We start from the raw sequence: 21,589 nt of genomic DNA, 5'->3' as shown, positions 1-21,589 counted from the left end.
CAGACCTGAAAAAAATGTATTTCTTCTGTAATGCTGTTTGTATTGAAAGGAAATTTTCTACGGGCATCAGTGAAATTAAAGTCCTTGTCTATTCCTGCTTTGACACTGAAAATTTATTTCTTTTAATCAATTATATGGCCACCGTACTTGCAATAGCAACTCTGGGAAACTAATAAACTTAAAACTCAAAATGGACCAATAACAATAAATATACTTGTGGCAACCAAGGACCATGACAAGAACAAGCGTTAAAATACCACCCATCCCATTAACTGAGATCTATTTATTCCTGAGGCTCAAGTTAGCAGGAAATGCTATTGGTACAATTTGATTACATTGGGTTAAAGCTATGTCTACTAAGAATATAGTTCCTAAAAGCTAATCAGAGGAAATCGTCACCATTCTAATGTGAATGGTATCAGTGCCGTTTAATAACAATTTTGAAAAATTGTAGCATTATATGTCTTTGATTTTTAAATTTGTTTCCATCTTAATTTTTTAGATTCTGGACCTTCTCTCTCTTCAGAGTTCTTCACTGGCCCGAATAGAATCTTACAGCAGAAACTTTATGGAATATTGCAGTATGGTAGATAAAGCAAAATATACAAATGACAAAATAATAGCATTGCAAAGAGAGATGACTACAAAGGAGTTTAGAAATATACTAGAAAATTATACAGTTGATGTAAAGGAGATTGTATGTATGCTTATTGAGAAACGCATCTCTCTGTTTAGAGTAAACAGTTTGAACTTTCAGACAGACTGCCTGCCATATTTTGAGGGTCTGCTTAAGACTATTTATTTTAAATTTTATGCATCAATTGATACAAAGAATGTACATCTTGTTGAAGTAAGTATATAATTTTTATTTAATTAATTTCTTAAATTTCTATTCCAGCTATTTCACTGCAAATGTTTAGGTCAAAGTGCAGTATATGGAAGACATAGTTGGAGATCAAACTTTTGTTTGGTTATATTGCAGTTGAAATGAGATAGCCAATAGACAGATAGTTGCATTTTGGTAAATTATTACAAAGTGAAATATACACAGAGGGAAGGGTAATGGGTAGTCAGGCTGATTCAAAAGTTGAGCTCAACTAAGATAGGCAGGGTATGGTATATCAATTTCACTGGATCCGAGATAGTTTTCAATCCTAATTCAAGGTGCACCATGGTACTTGAAAAAAAATGTTTCTTGTAAGTTCCTATTTGGACTGTAAATTCGTCTTCAGAAGCATTTCTCCAGATACTCCCCCATGTTAAGATATGGTTAGTAGCAATCCAGGAGTGGACATTTTCAGTGCTAGCTTGTAATCTTTGGAATGCCATCCCCATTGATGTATGAATTATACCAACTTTTTCATCATTTCACTACCAGGGCCAGGAAAATTTTTGTTGTTGTTCTTCTAGGCCACAGGTCCCAACCTGTGGGCTGTGGCCCACTAGTGGGTCATGAGGGGATTGCAACCAGGCTACAGAAATGGACAGTGAGCGCGCGCGCACACTCTTGCATCCTCACTATCACGAGCAGCATGCTCCATTTAAATGAGTGGCAGACATATGCACGCCACTGGCAGAAATGGAGCTGCATGTGTGTCTGCGAGCACTAGCCGGCCGTTCGCAGAACCATCCCCTGTTGGGGAACTCTGCTCTAGACATTTTAATCAATATTTGTTGTTCACCATTCTGAACAGTGCTTATTGCCTCTGAGATTACAAGAAGCAGTTTTGTGATTTAGATGTTTTTAGATATCAGTAAGCATTGTTGATTTTGAAATAGTTGTAGCAGAGATATACAGTATGTATAAATTAGAAATTAAGTCCAATGAAGAGAGACTGAAAAAAACTGGGAGTACAGACCCTTGAGAAGAGAAAAATCAGGGTTTGTACAATATAACTCTTTAAACAGCTGAAGGGATGGCCAGAGAAGGAGACCAAAATATGGCCTCTTTTGTTCCAGAGCCCAGGATACAGCATTGTTAGCCCTTCCAGGTAAAGCAAACAAGAAACAGGACCAGATGAATTAATTCTACTTTATTGTAAGATTACATTAAGAGACTCTTGCAAGTCTAAAGTACAAACTTCCTGCTGCCACTTTTAACTGTTTGATCCATTAGGCCAGGTCCTTCCTAAATTTCTTTCTCTGACCTTCAAGCCACTGGAGGCCATAGACTCTCCTGTCTGTTTCCTAGGCAGCATCTCTTCCCGTCATTCCCCAAGGTCATTCACACATTCCATCACAAGAATAATGCATAAGTTACAGGAAGATGAACTCTGATTGACAGAAATAAAATTCCTAATTGCAAGTGTGGGTTGTCAGTGGAACTCATTGTTTATTTATTATTTTATTTTATTTATTATTGCGATTTATATGCCGCCATTCTCCCGAGGGACTCAGGGCAGCTTATAAAAACAATATCCAATACATATCACAATGAAATTAAAATCAAGAACCCAATTAAAACAGTTTAAAATTATAGCAATGTACACCCATGGCGGATCAGCTAAGTTGACAAAGAACCACGTCTTCAACTCATGACGGAAGGAAAGGAAGTCGGGGGCTGTCCTGAGCTTGGCGGGCAAATCATTCCAGAAGATCGGGGCTCCCACAGAGAACGCTTTCCTCCTGGGGCCCGTCAGCCGACATTGTTTGGCTGAAGGCAGCCTGAGGAGGCCCACTCTGTGAGAGCGCACGGGATGGTGGGAGAGCGGCTAGAGGTGGTCCTGCAAGTACCCCGGGCCTAAGCCATGAAGGGCTTTATAGGTAAGCACCAACACCTTGAAACGAATCCGGAACGTCACCGGCAGCCAGTGCAGCTCGCGCAGGAGAGATGTTACATGGAAGTATCAAGAGGCCCCTGTAATTACCCGCGCGGCCGCATTCTGGACTAGCTGGAGCCTCCGGATGCATCCCAAGGGCAGCCCCATGTAGAGGATGTTACAGTAGTCCAACCTAGAGGTAACGAGGGCGTGAGTGACTGTGGCGAGGGCATCCCGGTCTAGAAAAGGGCGCAGAAGATGCACCTGTGCAAAGGCCCCCCTGGTTATGGCCGTCAGATGGTCAAGTGGTTAAGGAAAGTGGCAGGCTCCTCTGCACTAGATATGCTCAAGAGGAGACTACTTAGCTGACTGTTCAGGCTGCTTGAATTTGGATTCTGTCAATGAGCACATGGTTGAATTTGAGGGCATAAATGGATTCTTCCAACTGTACAACTCTATGAAATAATGAAAAAAAATTGTACTGCAATCTATGAACTTTTACAACCTGCATACGTTCAAATTAGATTTGATGGCACTTGTAGTGCAAGAAGAATTAATTGTAGAAAGACTGAATTAATTGTAAGGAGTACTTCATTATGAATGAAACAAGTAAAATATAATTAGCAAGTATGAATTGATATTAGCTGAATTATCCTATGAAATAAAAATTCATGGGATGGTGAGAGCTGCATGTGAAAGCCTAGTGAATGGTAGTGATGGGAAAAGAAAATGACTTTGGAGTGAAATTTTGTAACATTTTGAATGAATACAATCCCAGGGAAATGTTGTTGTCAGGTGACATGAATAGATAAAGAAAGGAGAATAAGTTCAGAGAAAGTTATTGGAGGGTTCATAAACCAAAGAATGAATGAGACAGCCTGGGCCTCATTGGGCCTCATTTCAGAACTATTTCCTTACCCAAACACCTGATACAGAATGATCAAGGGTGGCCAAAGGTCACAATAATGACAGTTTTAGAAGTAGGTAGTTTCCCCCTTTTTTTGTATAAACACAAAAATTAGTTCAATAGTTTGGATTTAAGATTATCAATACAAAAAAAATCTTTCTATCTTGGTTTTTTGTAATGTTAGTCAATAAAGTTGTCTGTGATATGATTAGCTACCAATGTGGGGTCCTTTGTGCTCTCTGCGTTTGGTTGGTTGGTTGTTTTTTGCAGATGTTTCATTATCAAACTAGGTAACATTAGGTAATCAGTAGGGAGTAGGGTTTGTTCTCATTTTACATATTAGTGGCTTGCCCTATTAGTGTTGGTGGGAGCGATCTTAGTGGTTCCTTGATTGGACTGTTATTTACTGACAGCTTGTTTGTCTGAATTGGAAATTCCTTGATTGGGGTATTATTTGGTTCTTGATTGTTGGTCTAATGTTAATCTTGGTTAAGGTGACCAGATTTTGACATTGGTAAAGAGGGACATTGTGGGCGTGGCTTATTTTGTGGGCATGGCTAGCTGGTCATGTGACTGGGTGGGCGTGGCTAGCTGGTCATGTGACCGGGTGGCCATGGCTATGTGTATAGGGTAAGGTGAACAGATTTTAACATTGGTAAGAAGGACACCATTGTGGGCGTGACTTATTGTGTGGGCGTGGCTTGGAGGCCATGTGACTGGGTGGGCGTGGCTAGCTGGTCATGTGACCGGATGGTCATGGCTATGTGTATAGGGACTACTCAGAGGGCTGAAAAGTCATTTCTGACAGGTCCTCACACTTTTGACTGGTCCTCACACTTATGACCATCCTCACATTTATGCCCGTGCAGTATTCTTAACAACCATGTCACTCATTTCACAACTGCTTCTCTTCACCATGGTGACAAGATAGGGCAAAAACGTAAAATGTGAGGACAGTCGTAAGTTCGAGGACTGGTCAAAAGTGTGAGGACCAGTCAAAAATAACTTTTTCAGCCCTCTGAGTAGTCCATATGCACAAAAGGACTAACCAGAGGGCTGAAAAAATCATTTCTGACAGGTCCTCGCACTTTTGACTGGTCCTCACACTTATGACCATCCTCACATTTATGCCCGTGCAGCATTCTTAACAACCATGTCACTCATTTCACAACTGCTTCTCTTCACCATGATGACAAGATAGGGCAAAAATGTAAAATGTGAGGACAGTCGTAAGTTTGAGGACTGGACAAAAGTGCGAGGATCAATCAAAAATAACTTTTTCAGCCCTCTGAGTAGTCCATATGCACAAAAGGACTAACCAGAGGGCTGAAAAAAGTCATTTCTGACAGGTTCTCGCACTTTTGACTGGTCCTCACACTTATGACCATCCTCACATTTATGCCCATGCAGCATCCTTAACAACCATGTCACTCATTTCACAACTGCTTCTCTTCACCATGGTGATAAGATAGGGCAAAAAACATAAAATGTGAAGACAGTCGTAAATTAAATGACTGGTCAAAAGTGCGAGGACCAGTCAAAAATAACTTTTTCAGCCCTCTGAGTAGTCCATATGCATAAAAGGATACAGCAATAGAGAGGGATGAAGGAAGGGAAGGGAAATTAGAGTAGGAGTGAGGGTAAGAGGGGGAGGAAGAGAGGAGAAGGAGAAAGGAAGAGGAAGTAGGGAGGAGAAGAAGAGGGGGGGAAGAGAAAGTAAGAAGGAAAGAAAAGAGAGAGGTGGTAGGTTTGAGGAGAAAGATTGCTGTACAATAAAAAAGATGAAAGGGAAGAAAGCCAACCCCAAACAAATATAAAGATATTAAGATAAAGAATGAATGGACTTCCGGGTTGCTGTTTGTTGCTGCCAGACGTTCCTTTGGGATCGTCAGCTTCCATCGCCTGTTAGAGCCGCCTTCACGGAATGGCGGCTCGAAAAAACTCCCGTTTCCATGAGGAAACGGAGATAGAGCCGGCAGGGGTGGGTAGAACTCTCTGCGGAGTCCCAAAAGTTTTTCCTTTACTTTTGGGACGGAGCGGATGAGATGCCCCGTATCCCCAGCCGCCGCTCCGGGCTTTGGGAGACCTCTGCTGATGCAGAGCCAGGCGTCAAAAGCAAGCCTGCAAATTTAACAGACTACTCAAAGAAAATGTGAGCTGGACCTGTAATACTGAACCGCAAGTATTTTACTGATTTTTAAAAAAAAAATTACTTAAGAGAGAGGAGGAAAAGAAAGAGGAAAAAAAAAAGCCTTTTAAAATGGCGTCGGCTGGAGGAGAGGCTGAAAGGGAAAGTCCTTCCGTTTTCTATTACTACAATGTAGCGGAATAAATACCACTGGCTACATTTGTAGACAAAACTTCGCTCCTGTGTCTTTTTCTCTTTTTTTTCCCTTGGAGACCTGATATTGTTGTTGATTGGAAAGAAGTCCTTTTTTTTTTCTTGCTTGCTTTTTTTTTAACAAAGCCTGCCTGGGCGGAAACATGGCACTGAGACTCATAAAGTCAGATAAACAAGAAGGGGGGGGATCCCCACACCAACAACTTAAAGGAACAAGTCTTAATTCTTCAGTCTCAGAAACCTGATTTTAATATAATAGAATTTTTTATAGAGGAGATTGAAAGAAGGGAGGAGATTGTGAATCAGCAATTTGAAAAATTTAAGCAGGAAATTAAAGAATTGGTGAAATCTAAGTTTGATTTTTTGGAGAAAAAATTCTCAAAAGTGGTTAATGGTTTTACAGGATTTATGATACAGTTGGACACAAATACTAATGTACTAGAGTCTAAAATGGAAGAAATTCAAGATAAATTGGACAATAGAATTCAAAAAATTGAAAATGATTTGACAAACACTCAGGATAATAGCTTAGAAGAAAAACCTAAAATGGATGCTGATCAAAAGTATGGTAATGCAGAAAATCTGCAACAGAAGATTGAAAAAGAGATTTTAATGGTACAATATAATTTCACAGAATATGTGATAAGATTAAGAGGTTTGCAGGAAAATAATAGAGATGATTTAAGGAAAATATCTTCTGAATTTCTAGCTGGGATTCTAAAGGTTCAACCTGACGAAGTGTTTTGTAGGATCGACAGAGTTTATCAAATCAACTCCTGGATTCCAAGCAAAGGCAATTGCCTAGAGATGTGGTGATTTATTTTACAGATAAAGAAATTAGGAATAATATCGTACAAAATTCCTTCAATTCTAATTTGCAATTGTATGGAAGAAAGATTTGGATTTACAAGGAACTCCCACCTAAGATATTGATGGAAAGGAAGAAATTTGGTTTTCTGGTGAATGAGTTAAAAAAGAGAAATATCTCATACAGGTGGGACGCCCCAGTTGGTATTATATTTAGATACCAAGGAGAAAGATATCAGCTAAATACTGTTGAAAGAGCGGAAGAATTTTATCAAAATAGGTTGAAAATGAACTTAACATCTTCAGGTATAATACAGGATAAGCAGAAGGAGCCGGAAATAAAGGTAAAATATCGAATTACAGAGACTGTACCAGATGAATTGCCTTTGGATTTATTGGATACCCCAGCTGGACTATCTACAAATTTGAGAGAAGAGGCATCTAATCTTAATGTGATGACTTATCAAGGCAAGGATAAACATGGAAACCAATTAGGGGATATACAAGGGATAAAAAAGAAACATGAGATACAAAAGCAAAACCAACAAGACCAATCTACAAAGCAGAATAAAAACCGACCAGATGATACACATTTTGTAGAAAGGGAACCAGGATGGAAACCAAACCCACAAAAAGAAAAGAAAAAAAGAAATAGGTGGCATAAAAATAGAAATTTCTAAATCAGGCAACAGTGAAGCCAGTGATTTTAAAATATGAACGATTATGTGTAAACACAGAAGAGGCGATGTATTGGTTAATATCATCCTGAGGTTTGTGGCAGATCTCTGCATGGCCGTAATCTGGGGACGTGAAATGAGCCTTAAACTGATGGATTTGAATTATCCATTTTGGAATTTCTTTTTGTGTTGATAAACATATTATATTATCTTGAATCACAAGGCAAGAGAATTATGCTGGGGCATGCAGAAGATCGGGTTGTTACCCACTACGATGATGGGAATTAATAATCCTGATGAAACCCACAATTATTACTATATGGAATATAATTATAATGTCACTCGGGTGGTTGTTTTTACTTTTATACATATAAGAAGATATTTACTACTGATGGGGGCAGATATGATTGAAGATCCTGAATAAACTGTTGCACCAGTAAGCTATGTTACCCGATTATGGATGTTGGTTCTACCAATCCAGTGGAAAGACCTCAAAGAAGATACTATATGGATTATAAATTTAAAGTCATTGTCTTTTCTTTTTTTTTATTTAGATATAATGGAAAATATAGACATATATTTTTAAGTAGTGTGGGCAGTGAATCAAAGATGTTAAGAAATGTTGTGTATGGCAATTTTGCATGATAGTGGGTGAATAAGCTAGTTAGTAGATTGATTAGTCTAAGAAAAGGGATTTTTAAGTGTTATATTTAGGGGAGTGGAGGAAATGGATAGAGTGGAATAAATGTTAAACTAGATTTTATGGGGAAGGCCGCTTTGAAATGTTATAGTAATATATATAGAAGATTGAATGTTAAAGTAGGACTTATCGTATAGTTTTAAAGTGGAGAAGTTATTCTATAATGTCATAGTATAATGTCTTTTTTTTTTCCTTTCTTTTCTCTTTTCTGATATGTATGGATAAAGGGGGATGTTATAATATTAATAATATTTTTAGTAAGTAAAGGTCAATATCTAGAGGAGGGAGTAAGTAATCTGTTATGAATTAGGTTTTTTTTTGTTATGAAGAAGTCACAGGGGGGGATGGGTGGGGAGGGGGGGTTAGGGAGGGGGAGGGAGAGGGGGGGAAAGGGGGAAAATTTGTATTTGAAAACTTTTTCAATAAAAAAAAAAGATAAAGAATGAATGGTTAAACTTTAAAGAATAAAAGAGAACAAATATGAATAAATAGCAGTAATTAGAAACACACATACAAACATACAATTTATTTTCTTTGAACAGAGTATTTGGCCGGTTCACAAATTTAAACAGTGTTTAGTCACTTCAATTAAATTTACAATTTCTATATTTCCTTTTTGCCATATTTATTCCTCATCTATTTTTTTAAAAAAACCAATATTACCCTTCATCTTCTATTCTATATTATACCCCTTTCCATTGTCATCTATTTTTATATCCATCCTCACATTGTTTAATTATGTAATTATGTAATACAGTTGTTTAATACAAATTCAACATTTTAATATAAATCAATTAGTTATAAAACTATCTTTTTTGTATATTAATCAATATGAACATGAATATTCCAATTATTTCCATGCAATCCAATTTCTTACAAATCAATTAATTATATTTACCAATAATAATAAACCAAATAATTTCCCCCATATATTCCTCTGAACCACAACTTAAACATTTCTGCTTTCAACACAATATACAATTAATAGTATCTCAATTCAATTATTACAATTCCCTAGTTAAATACAGCTTTTTTTTCTTTTGTGTTTTAAAATCTTGAACTCTCCTCCTAAATTTCCCATTGTTTGCAGTTTTTCACCTACCTTTTTTGGGGAGGAAAAATAAAAATAAAAATAAATCTCTCTCTGCCTCATTTTGTCATGTTCCACCAAAGATCCTGGTTTCGGTTTCGTTTCTGCAGCTTAGCTAGGGGGAAAAAAAACTGCTTCAGGAACTCTTTACACTGATTGCCTGTAGGGCGGCCCTTTGAAGCCCCGGGCAAGAGTTTAAACAGGTTTTTTTTTCTTCTAGCCATCAGCTGGGGCTCAAGAGGCAGCGGGACTGAGGAGGCAGAATGAAAAATCGGGACTTTTTTGAAATGCCGCGGGATGCGGGACAAATTGCTAAAAAGCGGGACTGTCCCGCCAAAAGCGGGACATCTGGTCACCTTAATCTTGGTAGTAATCTCTGTACATCTGGGTGTTGGTTGCTGGTGAGGATGTGTTTTGGTCTTTTAGTTTCCTTTTTTATTGTATCTTTTGAACATAGAGATGTTTCCAGAAATATTTTCGTGTTTTTGGACTTGTTTGGTCTAGGATACTGACATTTTCCCAGTTGAAACTATGGTTAAACCTGTTCATGTATTGTGAAATTAAGGAGTTTTCATCATTTCTTATCACTGTTAGTTGATATTCATAGATGTGCTCTGCTAGTCTTCTGCTTGTTTGTCCTTCATAATAGATGTTACAATCCTTATACTGTATGTTGTAGGTGACTCCTGTTTTGTCATCTGGGATTGCTGGGTCTTTTGGTTTGTTTTTGGAGGGCTGGTTGTCATAATCTGTTGATGGTTCCTGGGATGTTTTTGATGCATGGCAGTATTATCATTTTCCCAGCTTGTATTGGTTCTGCTATACTGAGTTGAGTGATCAAGCACTTTTTGATGAAATTTCATGGATGGTATTCGTTTTATTGGAAGATGTTGTACAGATGATCTAGTTCATCTTTCTGATGTTCAGGGTTGCTGCAGTGTGTTTGTGCTCATCTAAATAGTGTTCTTACACAGATTCTCTTGGGGGAGGTTGGGTTGTTACTATGGTAGTGGAGCACTTGGTTGGCATGGGTGATTTTACAATAGATTTGTGTTTCTAATTTGCAATCACTATTTCTGCTGATAGCGATATCCAGGAAAAGTAGCATGCTATTGTTTTCTTTTCCCCTAATGAATTTTATTCATTTGAGAATGTTGTTGATGGTTTCGTATGTGTCCTGTAGTTGGTCCATTTTTATTATGACAAAGTTGCCATCTACTTGCCGGCTATCAATTAGCTATCAATTTTAGTATTGCAGTGCTATACTTCTGATGCTGATAAGAAAGCATTTTCTGTATACTGCAAATACTTTCTTTCTGAAGAAAATTTCTCCTACTTCTCTAACATTCCCCAGAGATTCATAAGGTCTCAGCAGAAATTCAGAAAAGCCCTCAGAAACGTAGTTATTCCAGCAGGTCTTGGGGGTTGAAATGTTATCATATACTTCTTTGTACTAATAGAGTATCTGTTTAAACCTGATCTATGTTCCCTAAAATGTAAGTATAGTATAGGTGCAATCATATTCTATATCATAATTGATGTCATTGTTTTAATTTTATTATTTTAATTAGTTACTCTTTTAACTTGATTTATGCATATTGGGTATCTACACCTCTCACAATATATAACAGTTGGAGTAATTAGTAAGCGAAGTAATAATCTATATCTCAATTGTGATCAAAAGCTTCAGAAGGTTTTCCAAACAGTTAAAATGCTACCATAACAAGAATAATTATATATCTTTGGATATGTACTTTTTACATCTTTGGATACATCTTTAAATATTTACTATTTCATTACTTTTAGGTCACCCAGTCAGCGGTAGCGAAGCTGAACAAAGAACTAGTAACAGTGGATGGCTTTGTTGAACATTTGCTATATCTTCAGGAAATTTCCTCACAACTACCAAATATAAAGGTTGAATATCACTATCTTTCTGAGCTCCACTTCATTGCAAATGATTATAACATCTTTCTCCCACATCAGCAGCTTGCTCTTTATCAAACTGTTGTGCGAACACTCCAGAATCTTCAATCAACTATCCTTATCTGTGAAAAACTGAAGGATGATTATGTTATAAAGTTTAATGAAAGTTTGGGAGAATTTATGGATAATTTACAGGTTGAAATGAAAGAATACAAAAGCAAGGTAATAGGGTAATGACAAATATATTTGCATCTGCTTCATAGTAGCAAGATAAAAAACCTCAAAGCAAAATATATACAATTTCTATTATTTTATTTTATTTATTTGTTTGTTTATTAGATTATTTGCTGCCCATCTTGCTGTGGGGCTACTCTAGACAGCTTACAACAATAAAATGGAAAAATTATAAAAAAAGGAATAAAATTATAAAAATAAATAGTTGAAGTACAATAATATGACATTAAAAAGTTGAGCGAAGGGAGAGCAGGAAGCACAGGGGCATGATGGGATCAGTTAGTGTAGCAGCCATCTCTAGTAATATACTTCCCTATTGGATCCCCAGGCCAACTGGCAGAGCCAGGTCTTCAAGTCCTTGCAGAAGAATAGGAGTGTGGAGGTAAATTTCACCCTAGGGGGCAGGATGTTCCAAAGGTCTGGCACTATAGCAGAGAAGGCTGTTCTCCTGGATACTGTGAATTGGAGTTCCTTGACCAATGGGATCCTCAGCAGGCCTCTCTGTCAGCATGAGTAAGGCAGGTTTGTTTTAGTGGGACAAGATGGACTTGTTCATTCCACAGGCCCCAAAGACTGATGGTGCTGCCACTCCTTGTACTAGTTGAAGTTCTGAATGCAGTTCAAGGATACCCCCATGTAAAATGCATTACAGTATTCCAGACGAAAGTTTACTAAAGCTTGAATACCTGAGTACATGGAGTCCTAATCCAAGAATGGCCGCAACTGTGTACTAACCAAAGCTGTGCAGAAACTATCCTAGACATGACTGCAACCTGATCTTCAAGCAGAAGTCATGAATCCAAGAGAACCCCTAAGTTCTTCGCCCGCTTTGAGGTTAAAAGACCTGTCTCTGTGGCTCTAGCCCAAAGGCCCTCTAACCTCCAGCCACTCACCCTGCATGAACATCAAGTGAGAGTTGTGCTGAAGGCTGTAAACAGCCTGAATGACTATAGACCCATTGCACTGGTGTCTATAGTGATGAAGTGCTTTGAGAGACTGGTCCTACAACACTTCAGGTCCTGTCTTCCACCAAATTTCAATCAATACCAGTTTGCTTATAGAAGCAACAGGTCGACAAGGGACACCATTGCCACTGCTCTACATATTGTATTGAGACACCTTGAGAAATCTGGGAATTATGTCATAATGCTTTTTATAGACTATATCTCGGCCTTTAATATCATCTTACCAGGCTGACTGACCTGAATTTCTCTCCCCTCACTTATGACTGGAGCAAAGACTTCCTGACGGATCATCCACAAACAGTAAGGGCTGGGTCCTTTACATCTTTCACCCTGAAGCTCAGCACAGGGTGCTCAGGACTCTGTGCTCAGCCCCTACCTGTACTCGCTTATTTACATGACTGCATATCCTCTGAACCATCCAACATCATAATAAAGTTTGCAGACGACACAATGGTGCTGGGTCTTATAACTGGAGGGGGCAAATCAGCATACAGGAAAGAAGTCCAGAAGTCCAGATGGTGTTCAAAAAACAACCTACATCTAAATACTAGCAAGACAAAGGAGATGGTACTGAATTTCCAGAAGCAAAGAGAGAAACCTGCCCCACTGTATATCAAGGGGGGGCCGTGTGGAGAGGGTTTCATCTTTTAAATTCTTGGGAGTGCTCATTAGTCAAGACCTCACCTGGAAAAGCAATACGTTCCTGGTGGTTAGTAAGGCTCAACAGAGGCTTCATTTCCTTAAAGTCCTGCGGACAAATCAGGTGGAACAATGGCTGATGACTTCTTTCTATCGGTCTACAATAGAAAGTGTACTCACATACTGTATAAAAGTATGGTATGCTGATTTAACAGCTGTGGGCAGGAAGGCACTACAGAAAGTGATTAATTCAGCACGAGAAACCATTGGTTGCCCCCTAACATCACTGAATGACATCGCCAGGTTTTGCTGTTTCAACAGAGTAAGAAAGATACTTAGGGATAATTCACACCCTGGCCAGTGTCTCTTTTCAGTTTTACCATCGGGCAGAAGACACAGAAGTATAGCCAGGCAGACAAACAGGTTTAAAAACAGCTTCTACCCAGGGGCTGTCAGACTTCTAAACACAATATAGCACCACAAACAGATTAATATGACAAATTTCACTGGTGCCAGTGTAGTGTGTAATATGTATATACCATGATATAAGATCATACACCAGAGTAATATACATGTTGCACAGAATATGACGTACATATGGAAACATATGACTAGTTTTTTTCCCTAACTACTTGTATAAGGATTATTCTTTATATTATTCATGTTTTCTTGTATTATAAGAATACATTATTCTTGTATGGACCACCAGTAGGGGCTTATTCAATTTCATTGTATACATGATGTACAATGACAATAAAGGCTTTGAACTTTGAAATTGCAAATTGGTTCTGAACATGATAAAAATGCCAAAGTCATGCATCTTGAAGCTCCATGCACCCAAAGTCGCTCTGTCTTGCCAGGGTTCAGTCATAGCCCACTGCCCTCCATTCAGTCCCTACAGCCTCTACCTGTAGATGGCTGAGAGGGTTGTAACAGCATAGAAGGATTTTATCTTCTATTCCCCATCAATTAGTCAGAACTAAAGAAGCTTCTTGTATGAAAAGTGAAACTTTTCAAGGGAAAAAAAATCAAGACGGTTTAGTTGCCTTTGGAACAACTATGTCCTGGATGACTGAGAATATCCATAGGCATTCAGCATATTGATGATATTTTGACCCATGGTGACGGATTATTTTACCCAGTAGCTTCATGTAGATGTTAAAAAGGAGTGGAAAGAGTATTGAGCCCTGTTGTACGCTATAAGAGAGTGGCTAGAGAATGACAATCAACACCAATTAGGAACAACCTTGGAGAAAGGAGCTAATTTAGTGCAGATGTGCACTCAGTCCTAAATTCCATAGTCAGCCCAAAGTTCGATGGTCAAGGAGAGCCAAGATGGTTGCACTACCTCCATCCCACTCTTGTCAGATTTTGCTATGACCTCAGAGTTTTTTCTATTTTTTAAAAATGTCATTTAGAATTTATTTCTATTTCAGGTTTACACAGAATGGAAATGCTGATGTTAACCTGATCTAGGCTTAGAAATAACACTCATTGAGATTCACTTCAAGACAATAAGCAAAAACTTATTCATACTTTAACAATAATGAAAAAAGTTCCTGCTTCTTTTCTCCTGTGTATGTCAATTGTTCTTCCATTATTCTTTCAAGTTATTCCCATCTTTCCTTTTCTGCCTTGAGCACATGCAGTAGTAATTGTGTGTGAAAGGCAGAAGAGTAGGATAATTTAATCTTCCCTCTATTGTCTACTTTTGCTAATTGGGAAATTGAATGCATTCCACTTTGGAGGTGATAATTCTTTAAAATTCATTGTCTTTATTTTAGTGTTTACAGTGGTAGTAATAGCAGCCGTTTTCTATGTAGTAGCACTATTATAAAATTAAAGCAGCAATCACCAAACTATGGGCTTTGTGAAATCCTGTCACACCCAATTATGCATAAAAGCATAGCCATCCTTCTCTGAAAAGAGAAAGAAAGAATGTATGTTGTACTAAAAGAGGATATAGGCAACTTTGTTTAGTGTAATGGATCAATTTGAATTTTTTAAAAACTATTTTCCTTAATTTTGCCCAACTATAGTTATTTCTTTGTCATTAATTGTTATTCATTTTGTTGTTTAGGTGAGAAATCCTGTCCTCCTCCTTAGTGAAACTCTGCCTAAGACAGCTAAAGAAATGATTGGAAATCTTATTGAAGAAGCAGGAATTATCAGTGAGAAAATTTTAAATTATGCAAATTACCAGCATGTGCTTGATGGTGCCATTGGTGACATGAAATCATTGTCTGTGGAAAAACTGTCTCACAGAAGTCAGGCTGGAGATTCTCAGAGAGTGCATGCTGAACTCTCAGAAATTGAAGGTGAACTACAGTTACGTAAATTGTTATGGGACTCACATGAAGATTGGGCAAAACTTATCTTTAAGTGGAAACACACAATCTTTTGGAATCTTGATGTAGATGTAATTCAAAGTGAGGTTAACCGATTCATGCAGAGAATTCATATTCTTGAAAAAGGTAAATGTTTGATAATTGCAATAATTATAAATTAATCAAAACAAAATATTTTATGAATTAAAATTATTTTGAGATAATTTCATAATAATGATAATTTCATGAAGTAATGACCAATTTTGTTTTAGCCAAATGGTAAAACATTATTAAAGGAAGTCTATCTTTTTTGTTTTTAATTGTGAGATTATTTTGATTTAATGCAGATAACAAAATGTTATTTATACAAAGATCATACAAGTCACACTTTTGCAAATGTTACCCCCTTTTCATTGATTTATCGTACAAAAATATTTTTTAAACTATGAAGAAGGTTTTGTGTTAAAACTTTTTACATGCATATATGGATTATAGTTATGTGGAGTATTAGTAAATATTCACGTACTAGCTATTAGAATTAATTGTGATAATTAAGATCATAATTAAATATAATGAAAATCTTTAATATAAAGCCAACAATGGATTGGTGTCACAGGGGATTAGAAAGATAGAAAAGAAAAATTGGAGCATAGCCATATCTGCACATTAGGTTTCAGGAGAACTATTTTCAATAAGTTTGGAGATGTACTAGGCAGGATCCTGTGAATAGAAATTAACAAACAGAATACAGAAAAGTTGGCAACATCTCAAAAATTAGATACTGAAAGTACAGTTGGGCAACATGTCAATGGGAAAAATAGAGGGTAGCTTACAAAACATTTGTTGATGCATAGGAGCTTTTGACTGGATTATGATTTTAAAGGAAAATGAATGAGAAATGGAGGATATGTGTAATCATCAAAGAAACACATTATGAAGTTGCTAATATCTGCAGAAAGAAGCCATAAAGATTAAATCATGCACACAGCACGAAAAGGTGCTTGAAAATGCTTACAAAGGAAGCTAAAGACATAAAAATAGTTTTCACTGTATCAATTATAAATGGGAAAAAAGGAAGGAATGGTCCCACTGGTTGAAAAATGAAAGGATAGTAACAGGAGAGAGAGAGACTGAGATAGGAGAAGGAGTAGAACTTTTCAATTTTTGCTGTGCTTCAATCTTCTTCCAAGAGAGAATTTTGTTCAAATGGCTGAAAGATAATTAATGGGGTTTATGAAGAAGTGCCTGTATCATATGCAGTATGAATTTAAGACACCAGGACCAAATCAAGAGTCTTAAAAGATATACTTTTATTTTATGGATATAATCCTGAAGTCCTTTACTGTGATCTTCAACAAATCCTAGATTACAGGGATATGTCAAAGGATTAAATAAAGTATTCTGATCTTCAAAAAGAGTAAAAAAGAGAAAGGTAAGTTGTTCAGCTTGTCATTACTCCTGGAATCAGAAGACCAGATCGCCTGAAGCCTAGAACCTGGAAGCCATAACTGGAAGCTCTGCCCAGAAGAATATACAGCAAGGAATGAATAGTATTGTAGGACAAAGTAAAGGCAGGAAGATACTGAGGTGTTTGTAATCAGATACTCTAAATACAAGAACCAGTGGGCTCTGGGTTGAAGAGAGAAACAGTGAACAGCCATGCACTATTAAAAAAAAAGAATGAGAATAGTATGGAAGGCTCAGAACAGCCTGAACAATACTGTTCTACTCTAGGATCATGGGATCAAAATAGAAATAGGGAACATAATGTCAGAAGACTATTCCAGTAAACCAGGTGTGAAAAAACAAAGGCATATACCAATGAAGCTGCTGTATCATCTGTCATAAATGCAAAGATCCTATAAAATTTCGTCAAATGAAAATCGGGGACTATTGCTATAATATCAGTAATTGGCCACAGAATCAGATGATCATCTATCAAAATCTGAGACTAGAACAAAGGAAATAGGGGCAAGCTAGGTCTGGAAGATAATTAGAGACATACTACAAGGTTGGGAAGAATGAGCAAGCCAAAATAATTATCTCAGTCATATTCATTTTTAAGTTTAAGTGATGGGAGGACCCTCCAGACAAAATACTAATTAAACTTTCATTCATTTTTGAACACACAATGTCATCAAGGACTACAAATGATTTATAGACTTGGAATAACAATGACACCCAAAACCCTGAATCATAACATTCAAGGGAAGGATATAAAAAATACTCAGGACTGCTCTTTCAGGGAACCTATTATAAAGGGAAATTTCTGTAAGGAATAGTAATGTATTAATATGTTTAGTATTAACAAATAATAGGAATACAAAAAGATTTGAATCAGTCAAATGCACAGTGAATCTTGTGTGTGTTATGGGTGGGGAGAGGGAACAGACTGTCACCTAGACAGCATTATCAAGAGTATCAGTGGTTTCAATTATTAGATATATTTAGCTGGGAGAAAATGAGGCTATAAAGAGACACTATATCTTTCTTCAAAGGGATGCCTTGTAGAAAATTGGCAGAATTGATAAGAATTGTTCTAGAAAATTGGTCAAGAAATAATGGGTTTAAATTGGAAGTAGATTTGATTGCACATTAAGGCCACCTCATAAGATGGTGGCTTTTCTGTTTTTGGAAATGAACAGAGTTTGGATGGTCTTCTGTTGGTCATGTTGCATTAATGGATTCCTGCACTGAGCAAGGACTTAAACAGAGTGGTTTCTTCCAAATTGGACATTCTGTGAGTCTATAATTTCAAGGAGAAGTCCATCAAAAATTCAAAACAATCTTATGTAAAGAAAGATCAACAAAAGCTCAGATTTCAAACATTTTATGAAAAGTGTTCTGATGTAACTTTTTCATATTTGAAGGCTTGCCAGAAAATACTATTTTACCCATTATGAAGAAATCATTGATGGATTTTAAGGAATCTTTGCCTATAATCATAGCTTTAAGGAATCCTAGTCTTCAGCGAAGGCATTGGGAAACAATACAGAATATTGTTGGAGAGTCAATTTCTTGGGATAAAAGACTTACTCTGGAGAAGATCCTGGAACTCAATGTAATTTTATGATTTATAATTTAGAAATGCCACTTCTAAAAACATATATATATATTTGTTATTTGGCACACATTCTATTTTTGTAGTCTGAAGTGAACATTTTCTTAGATTTTCCATTTAACGTACAGCATTTTCTCCATGTTTTATTAATTTTCATCAATTTGAGTTTTGGATGAATTCTGGCCATTTTTGAAGGAAGTAATGCATGATGACCTTGTACATAGGGAATACGTGTTTCTTATATTAGGCTTTTATACATTTTTTGATACTATGCATAATCTCAAATAGGTCTGAAGAGATTTCCAGATTCCTTTTTCCATATTCTCAGAGTATTGTTCAAATACTCCTCCCCAAAAAAAGTTTAAGATTTACGGCAACTTTTTAAAAACTGCTTTCATTTTTTTATATATACAGATTTCTGCTACTGGAGAAGAATGTAAGGTAGCAAACTTCCTCCAGTGCTTTTGTCCATGCTGTGATACAATTGTTTTTGATAAAATTGATAAATATGCTATCATTGAAATATGTGGCGCTTGATCTTTTGCATCTCTGTAGAAAATATTTGCATGACTTGGGGTTCACAATGCCTTGGATCTGAAGGCAAAAAGTGTGTTGGATTGCACAGGGATGTAAATACAGCATGCATCTACTACTGAAAACAAATACATATTTTTCTGGGATCAAATGGCAGATCTGGAGGGTTAGTTGCATGACCCTGGGAAAAGGATGGCTGGGCTGAATTGCAGATATTTATTTATTAAATTTATATGCTGCCCATCTAACTGTCAAGCGACTCTTGTTATGTTCATATTTCCATGCATTGCAAAGCATCTTTTTGCCTATGAATTAAGAGTGTGCATGGTTCCTCTAGAGCCGTGATGGCAAACCTATGGCATGCGTGCCAGAGGTGGCACGCAGAGACCTCTCTGTGGGCACACACACCATCACCAGCTGCTCTTCTAATTTCTGGCACATATGTTGGTCTTCGCACGCATTGGAGCGCCGGAAACCCAAAAACCAGCTTGTCTTCGGGTTTCCAGCACTCTGGCATGTGCACCCACATGCACGTGTCCTGTTTGGGCACTCAGTTCGCCATCACTGCTCTAGAGAGCATGGCAATGACAAAGTCAGCAGTGATCATGTGCTTATTTTCTACAAGACATGATTAATGTGTATAATGGATGGTTCTGGGTTTTTACATTTTTCTGAAAATTCACATTTGCTGAATGTGCATCTTAATTATTTATATCATTTGTTTTGTTTACCAGCATACATTAGTAAATCTCCTATTTCTTTCTTTAGATGTTTCAGCATAGAAAAGATATTAATGAAATATCCATAAGAGCTTCCAAAGAAACAACTCTTGAAGTAATGTTGAAAAAAATCATTGGCCTTTGGCAAAAAACTGATTTCCATTTATGTCCCTATTACACTGAAACATCTAGTATTTGTATTATTTCATCTGTGGAAGATATAACTACTCTGTTAGAAGAGTCTCTGATGACAATCTCAACCATTAAAAGTTCTTGTTTTGTTGAACCAATTAAGGTAATCTTTCTTTGAGGATGTTGTGAAATAGTTTGAATATTGAGATGTTCAATTATTACAAATAGTTGGTTCCCCTTTAGAATGTCTGAGAAAAATTAGAAATAACTTATTTTTTTAAAATCAGTATAGTTTAAAATTTCGTGCTTTGCCTACGATTGTAGCCAGTGAATATTTTAAATAATAAAATTTAAATAATCAAATTTAAAATATTAAAAAATGTGTCCCGCGTCCCCCTTTATACTTAAAGAGCAGATTGTTTGCCTGCCTCAGATAATAATTATTCTGCTTTTTTTTAATGGTAGAATCTTGTTTATGCTTGGGATCATAAGTTAAACCTCATTTCCTGTACTCTGGAGGAATGGTTAACTTGTCAGAGACACTGGATTTATCTGGAGCCAATCTTTCAGGCTCCAGAAATAAAAAGGTATGCTTAAGTGCTTTGGTAATTAAATTTTAATATTATATCCCAAATAAAATATAAATTGAATAAATATTAAAGTATTAAACATTAGCTGTAGATCAGCAGTTTTCATTTCTGTGCTGCGAAAAGTCTGCATATGTGTTGCATCAGTGAGTCACAAATAAATGACAGGAAATGCTGCACAGCCTCACCACCAGAACTCTTCTTCAATGACATCACCAGGGATAGACTACTTCCATTTCTTCTTCTGAGTCCAATAACCTATGACATCATCTGACTTCCCCATGGGACATCATGGGAATTCCGGAAGTCCATATGAGATGTGTGACTGCTCAAGTTAACATTTTCTCAGTGTGCTGTTAGATGAAAAAACTTAAAAGCCACTGCTGCATATTGTGCTGTAGGCAATGCCTTGGAATGCAATAAATTACATTACTAGTGTTTCCTCATTTAATATAATTTATATAACTGTTCATTTCCTCTAAGTATTCTTAGTGATGTATAAAGATTAAAATAAAAGGAATAATAATATAATTTATAAAACAATATAACAAAAACCCCTGAGGAGGCATAAACTACGGTAATCTGCATTTTTGTTTAATGCTGTTTTCTGATGTGTCATTAGTAGTCATGTAAAATAAGTTCATGAAAATAAGTTGAACATATTACACTGTGTACTTAACAGATGAAAAGATGTTTACTATACTAACAATGTGCAAATCATTTTGAATTCAAGCAGTTCTGTTCAAAATAGGCTATTTTGACCTTATTGGAATAGTGTAAAAATCAGTAATCTTCAAGTGAAGTTGGAATATCCCATTTTGAGCTTGAAACAGCTGCTTTGCGTTCAAAATAGTTTGCACACTGTTAATATGTATCAGCATATATTTCTGTAATAAAGATTCTGAATTTAGGCATTTAGACCATACATAAATGAATAATGTTGTTATAAGTAAGCTACCTCTAGTAGCAGATATTTCTTATATCTCTAACTTGGCAATAATCAATGTTTTCTGGAGAAATTAGGGAGTTACTTTAAACATTAAAATAATTTAAATATAAAAATAATAAAAGAGATCTCAAATAGTGGTCATGAATATTTTTGTGGAAGTGGGTTCATGCTCACTCCTGGTTTTGCTAAACTACTTGTACCAGACCAGACCATGCATACAATCCAGGTGATGAGT

General features: G+C 36.7%; 1 protein-coding gene across 10 annotated transcripts in view; it reads left to right on the top strand.

Moving 5' to 3' along the window:
* Positions 1-21,589, top strand: part of DNAH14 (dynein axonemal heavy chain 14) — a 225,867-nt gene that overhangs the window by 60,484 nt on the left and 143,794 nt on the right. For all 10 annotated transcript variants that reach the window (XR_015731515.1, XR_015731514.1, XR_015731511.1 and 7 more), the window contains exons 14-19: positions 503-850; positions 11,088-11,429; positions 15,126-15,519; positions 18,243-18,433; positions 19,736-19,981; positions 20,284-20,405. Coding sequence is in view for 4 of the 10 variants with exons in the window: in XM_087883153.1 (XP_087739279.1) it covers positions 503-850; positions 11,088-11,429; positions 15,126-15,519; positions 18,243-18,433; positions 19,736-19,981; positions 20,284-20,405 (1,643 nt within the window). In the remaining 6 variants the exon portion in view is untranslated. The remainder of the gene's footprint in view (positions 1-502; positions 851-11,087; positions 11,430-15,125; positions 15,520-18,242; positions 18,434-19,735; positions 19,982-20,283; positions 20,406-21,589) is intronic.

This window comes from Pantherophis guttatus, chromosome 1 (assembly GCF_059756535.1).
Source record: "Pantherophis guttatus breed Tessera chromosome 1, ASM5975653v1, whole genome shotgun sequence".
Classification (NCBI taxonomy): domain Eukaryota; kingdom Metazoa; phylum Chordata; class Lepidosauria; order Squamata; family Colubridae; genus Pantherophis; species Pantherophis guttatus.
This window is presented reverse-complemented; position numbering and strand designations above follow the sequence as displayed.